Genomic DNA, 6,643 nt, shown 5'->3' on the forward strand with positions numbered 1-6,643 from the left:
ACGGGATTTTAAAACAGTGCTGGCTTGAGCTTTCTTTCTAGAGCCCAAATTAAGGACATAATCATAGAATCATAGAATGGTCTGAGTTGGAAGGGACCATCTAATTCCAACCCCCCTGCCATGGGCAGGGACACCTCCCACTGGATCAGGGGCTCCAAGCCCCATCCAACCTGGCCTTGAACCAGGAATGGGGCAGCCTGGGCAACCTGGGCCAGGGCCTCCCCACCCTCATTGTAAACAAATTCCTCCTTATGTCCAGTCTAAATCTGCCCCTCTCCAATTTAAAACCATTCTCCCTTGTCCTATCACTCTATGCATTTATAAAAAGTTCCTCCCAAGCTTTCTTTGAGCACCTTCAGGCACTGGAAGGTTGCTACAAGGTCTCCTTGGAGCCTTCTCTTCTCCAAGCTGAACAACCCTAACTCTCTGAGCCTGTCCTCATAGTAGAGGTGCTCCAGCCCTCAGATCATCTTTGTAGACTCCTCTGGATCCATTCCAACAGCTCCATATCTTTCTCATGCTGAGGATTCCAGAAATGGACACAATACTCCAGATGAGGTTTCACAAGAGAGGAATAGAGGGGCAGAATCCCCTCCCTCGCCCTGCTGGCCACGCTTCTTTTGATGCAGCCCGGGACACAGTTGGCCTTGTGGGCTGTGAGCGCACATTGCTGGCTCATGTTGAGCTTCTCATCAACCAGCATGTCCAAGTCCTTCTCTGCAGGGCAGCTCTTAATCACATCATCCCCCATCATGTACTGAAATCAGGGATTGCCCCAACCCAGGAGTTTGTCCTTGTGCTTGGCCTCGTTGAACCTCATGAGGTTCTCACAGCCCCTCTTCTCCAGCCTGTCCAGGTCCCTCTGGATAACATCCATAGTGTTGGTCTGTAGGTCCTCTGAGAGTTTTTTGGAGTACAGGGCTGAGTCCTGGTTGCCAACCAGTGAAATCCCTCTTCTCTGCAGGGCTGATTTAAATGGGGGACACCCAGTTCCCACTGCTGAGTGACCACACTGAGGTCCAGCTGGATTTTCTGACAGGGAAAAATCCCCAAAGTGGAATTAGGGGAGAGATGTGCAGAGAAGCCCCGAGCCGTTCAAACAAGAATGCCTTTATTTAAAAAAAAAAACAAACCAAAACAAAACAAAAAAAACCCCAAACAAATAAGTTAGCAAAAATAATCATTAAAAAAAAAAAATAGCAACTCCAAACAGCATTCAGTAGAAAAGGAAAAAGTAGGCTCCACAGGGCTCAGCGCCTGTGGGACACTGTCTGGAGAGAGACGTTGGTCAAAGAGCATCTTGGACAAAAATCAGCAAGCGAACCCAGCACACACATTGGCCCCCAAAAACCGATCGCCCCCAGTCAGGGAGCAAAGCAGAGCCCGACGCCGGGTGGCCGTCCTCGTGGGAATCGGGGCCGCGGCGCTGCCCAAATCCCACTGCTCCCCGTCGTTCACTGAGCGGGAGCATTTTGCGAGGAGTGGGAAAGGAGGCGATGGTTTCAGCGATGCGGTCCACGATGCCAGAGGGGTAAATACGATTTTCCTTCTGGCAACTTATTCCCACCCAGTTACCAGCTTGTAGAGCTGCTGGGGTTTGCACCAGCTCAGTTTTGAACCTGCTCCTCCTGGAACGTCACAGCCACGTCCTCCACGGCGATGCTCTCCACGATGGAGGAGAGCGAGTGGAGGTTGCGGTCCTCTGCCTCGTCGGCCAGGAGGTGATCTGCAGAGAGCAAGGAGGGGGTTGGCTCAACTGGGGATGGGGACATGGGTTGGGGACAGGGAACAGGTGCTGGGAACGGTTCCTGGGGATGGCGCTGCTGGGGATAGGGACCAAGAACTGGGGATGGTGACCAGGGTCTTGGGACAGCTTCTGGGGATGGGGACCAGTGTCTTTGGAAGGCTCCTGGAGGTGGATTTGGTGGGGACAGGGACCAGAGGTTGGGACGGCTCTTGTCACCACACAGGGGAGACCTCAAGATCCCCCACATGTCTGGAGTTACCCGGGACCAACTCCCAGCTCCCACCCTGGTGGGGATGAGACAATTTACTGGAGAGGGCAACAGGGAGCCAAACTTCTTGATGTTTTTTTAGTTTTATTCTCTCTTGGAAAATGAGATTTAAGTTTCTGGGGAAAGAAACAGGTGGATTTTGGGGGGAGGTGACTGCAATAATGGGAAAAAAAAATAGCAGCTGCAGAGGGGGCATGGGGAGGGGCAGAGATGCTCTGCGATGCTCAGCAATGCTCAGCGCCGCAGTGGGCAAAGCCAAGCCAAGGGATGAACCCTTGATGGGGACCAAGCTGATGGGGCCCCGGGCTGCTGCAGTCCAAAGCCTCGTCACACCAGGAGCAGGTACCACGGGGAAATCAGGCAGTGGGAGAAACCTGAACTCACTGAGTGTCGGGCCAAGGAAGCACTGGAGGATTTGTGAGCTCATTTCTCTGCACCAGCAGGGTGGGGAGAGGAGGACAAGGCTCCCTTTGTCTTCTTCTCTGAGATTCTGCTGTTCTTTTGGGGTTGCTCTGCCCCAGGGCTGCAGTGTCTCCCAATGCTCTTTCCTCCCCCCAAGCCCAGGCTATGGGGCGAGTCAGGAGGACCTTACCCGCGGTGCTGGTGCCGAACTCCAGCTGGCTGCTCCACTCAGGGCTGCAGGACGAGCTGCTGGACCCACACTCGCTGGCTGCCTGCAAGGAGATAAGATGCCACCCGTGGGTCTCACCTCCTCCACCCCAGCAAAACCCCTCCAGCCACCCCAAACCCATCCAGCGGGGGCCAGACACCACAGCACAAGGTCCCTGCAGAGAGGGGCACGTCCTTCCCACAAAGCTGCTGGGGAGGCCAACAGCATTCGAGATCCCCAGGACTCATCAGGGACACATCATAGAATCACTGAATCCGTAGGTTGGAAAAGACCTACAACATGATGTCAACATCATCGAGCCTAACCATACTTGTTCACTACTGAACATGATCCATAAGCACTTCATCCACCCATCTTTTAAACCCCTCCAGGGATGGGGACTCCACCACCTCCCTGCACAGCCTCTGCCTGTGCCCGAGAACCCTTTCAGTGAAGACATTTTTCCCAGTGTTCAATCTGAACCTGCCCTGGAGCAGCCTGAGGCCATTCCCTCTCATCCTGTCACTTGGGAGAAGAGACCAACATCCACCTCTCTACAATCTTCTTTCAGGCAGTTGTAGACTGTGATGAGATCTCCCCTTAGCCTCCTTTTCTCTAGGCTAAACAACCCCAGGTCCCTCAGCCACTCCTCATAATCCTTGTTTTCCAGCCCATTCCCGTTCACTTCTCTGGACGTGCTCCAGACCCTCAAGGTTTTTCTTGCTCAACATTGAACCCAGGATTCTATGTGCACCCTCACCAGCGCCAAGTCCAGGGGTGCAATCCCTTCCCTGCTTCTGCTGACCACGCTTTGCTGGTCCAAGCCAAGATGAGATCAGCCTTCTTGGCCACCTGGGCCACTGCTGGCTCATGTTCAGCCAGCAGATGCTTCATGAACCATAAATGCTGAAAAAAACCCTTTACGAGCTCTTCACACAAGAGAAATGGGACCACCCACTCTCTGCAGGTAAAAAAAAAGTATCTCTGCACCCAGTGAGGATGAGAAAGGACCAGGACAGATCAACGTCCTTGGGTAAAAAAGCTTTTTGCTGCAAATTGCTTGATCAGGCTCCTAAAAGCCAGCGGGTGCACTGGGCACACTAAGATGTCTCAGAGTGTTTCTGGGGAAGATCTGTTGGCAGCTTGATTTGTGAATTTGAGTCCGAACGGCTCTTTCAGAGAAAGAAGCTGCCAGCCTGACAAAGGACAGCGTCACTCAGGAAAGCTCTGAATGAGCTCGTCTGAGTGTGTGTCTTTATCTGGAAGTGGATGCTGGCTCAGGTTAAACCCAAAATAAGATTTATAGGAGCAACCCCAAGGACCCAGCTATTTGCAGCAGCCTAGAAATGACACTGTGGATCTACGAGCTTGCAGTAGCACAAGCAAATTAATAACCCTTGGATTTATTTCCCACTAAAATAGGAAATTCTTACAGATCTGTTTTTTTTTCTTGAAAAATACTGGATTTTGCATTCAATATGTGAACTCCTGGCTGTGCCTTGGAGAACGGACACCTTGGAGGAGTAGTGGCATAGAAGATACCCAGCTCAGCTTTGCAGGGTCTGCTCACAAACCCACCAGATACATTGGGTTTGAACCGGGAATCCCAAGAATATTTAGGATGGAGCCCGTAAGACTGTTTTTAGTCATTCAGCCTCTAAATTTACTACATTAGGCTACCTGCAGGTTTGGTCCTTAAATCCCAGAGTCTGAAAGGAGGTGAAACTCCCTGAATCCCACTTTTCTGTGCCTCTTATAACCTCCTTTTGTATCTATAGCCATGGCCACAGCATCTACATCTACAGCTCTCTATCTATAAAACCTGTGTCTATATCACTAATATCTATGCCATCAATACCTATACCTCCAACTACATCTCTCTCTGTCATCTATAAATACATTATCTGTATCTATATTGTGTATATCAATACTGATACCTGTATTTTATTTATATATATATATATGTTGCGATATACAAAGCCTTAGAACTCCAGGAAAGTGCATGCTCAGAGATCCCCCACTGAGAAACCTGTGGGTAGCTAAGAAATACCTATACCCACATTAATCTCTATCATCTATATCACACATATCTATATCATCTCTATCAATACCAGTGCCGATATATCTGTACGTGTATATATCTACATACATTTTGATATACAAAGCCTCAGAGCACAAGGGAAGTGCATGCCCAGAGATCACCCCAGAAACCTGAGTTTTAACCAAAAACTTGGTTAAACCATCAAAACCCTGCGATCCAACAGGGCCTGGCTTTGCAGCAGCTCTGCCCCAGGCTGTGACAAGATGCAGCCACTGCAAGCATCCTTGCCTGCCTCTCACATTGGCACCTTTGGTCTGAGAAACTGGAGGTGGCCCTGCACCGAGCCCCTCGTGCCCTGCCCAGGAGCGCTGTGCCAACACGAGCAGCAGGAGAAGTCCCCATGCCCCAGCGTGTCACGGCAACCGCAACAGCACGTCACACAGCTGGGGCTGGGTCACCACCACCTGGAGCTTGTATGCAGGACGCACTCACCAGCATCTGCCTTGCCCAGGGCTGGGTGTCCTGCTTCCCACACTGCTCCAGAGCTGCCTGTGATGCCTCTGCCTGAGGATCACCCCTATAGGGCATCATCCCCTTAAAGCATCACCCCCATAAGGCATCATCTCCATAGGGCATCACCTCCATAGGGCATCATCTCCATAGGGCATCATCTCCACAGGGTACTATCATCATAGAACATCACTCCCACAGGTTATCATCCTCATAGAGCATCATCTCTGTAGGGCACCATCCTCATAACCCTATTGAACATCACCCACATAGAGCATCACCCCACAGGGCATCATCTCCATAGGGCAACATCCTCATAGATCATTACCCCCATAGAACATCACCCCCATAATGCACCAGCCCCTTAGAACATCGCCCCTTAGAACATCACCCCATAGACATCATCCTTAGGGAGCATCACCCCCACATTGGTCCCCAGTTGAGGTCTGGAGGCCCCGGGGGTTGCTCAGAGCCACTTACCCCAGGCTGGGGAGCAGCAGGACGGAAGCGTAGGTCCCTCTGTTCCCGCTCCTGCTGGTTGAGGGTGCTGAGCAAGCTCTGCAGGCGCTCAATGTACTGGATGGCGCTGCGCAGGATCTCCACCTTGGGCAGCCGCTGGTTGGGGTTGAGCAGGGTGCTGCGTTTCAATGCCTCGAAGGCTTCGTTCACCTTCTTCAGCCTGCGTTTCTCCCGCAGGGTGGCTGCCCGCCGCCGGTCGATGGAGACAGTTTTCCGCTTGCAAACCTTGCAGGCCCAGGGCAGGCATTGTCCAGGGCAATGCTCAGGCAGGGCTGAGTCCTTCTCTTCCAAAGCCACCCTGCCCTCTGGACACAGGGCCACCTCGGGCCGCTCGGGGAACGCCACTGGCTCATAGCCCTGCAAGCGGGACCCCAGGAAATTTTCCCCGTCATAAAACCTTTGGTCTGGGAAAAAGTAAGGGTTGGTCTCAAAGAGCTCCATGGACGTGTGGGCAGCTCAGGGACGTGTGTGCGGCTTGGGGTCGGCTGCTCCCTCTCCCCACGCCAACTGCTTGGTGCCATTTAAACCCCGGCGCTGGCATTAAATCACGGAGATAAATATAGAAAACCTAAGGGAAACCTGAGCCCACCCTAAGCTGCTGCCTCACATCAAAACTTGTCCATCTGATTTCATGTGCTCTCCCTGTGGGGATTACGCTGCCTGCACGGCGGCCGTGCCGGGGGGGCTGGGGGAGCTGGCACAGAGGGGAGGGCAGCTCGGCCGCCCCACGAACAAGGGCTTTGTTTGAGCCTAGGGGTGGCACTGGTGACGCAGGGGGCTGCCAGCTCTCCTCACCGATCCTGTATCATCTGGTCCCTTCAGTTAGAGCAGGGGTGGGGGCGCCCATGGTGGCCACGTGGCCAGCTTGCATGGCCAGGGCACCCTTGTCTCTTTGTGACTGCCCACCTCGATCCCACAGCACCCTGGATCTGCGTCTTCCCTGCACGC

General features: G+C 52.8%; 1 protein-coding gene across 1 annotated transcript; it reads right to left on the reverse strand.

Moving 5' to 3' along the window:
- Positions 1-1,094: 1,094 nt before the first annotated feature.
- On the reverse strand, positions 1,095-6,188 carry MYOG (myogenin). Its single transcript, XM_069875657.1, has 3 exons — positions 5,657-6,188; positions 2,608-2,689; positions 1,095-1,726 (listed from the first exon to the last, which is right to left on the reverse strand). Exons 1-3 carry the CDS (start codon positions 6,134-6,136, stop codon positions 1,608-1,610), a joined length of 681 nt encoding a protein of 226 aa, XP_069731758.1. The 5' UTR covers positions 6,137-6,188; the 3' UTR covers positions 1,095-1,607.
- Positions 6,189-6,643: the final 455 nt, after the last annotated feature.

The sequence above is a fragment of the Phaenicophaeus curvirostris genome, chromosome 24 (genome assembly GCF_032191515.1).
Source record: "Phaenicophaeus curvirostris isolate KB17595 chromosome 24, BPBGC_Pcur_1.0, whole genome shotgun sequence".
Lineage (NCBI taxonomy): Eukaryota > Metazoa > Chordata > Aves > Cuculiformes > Cuculidae > Phaenicophaeus > Phaenicophaeus curvirostris.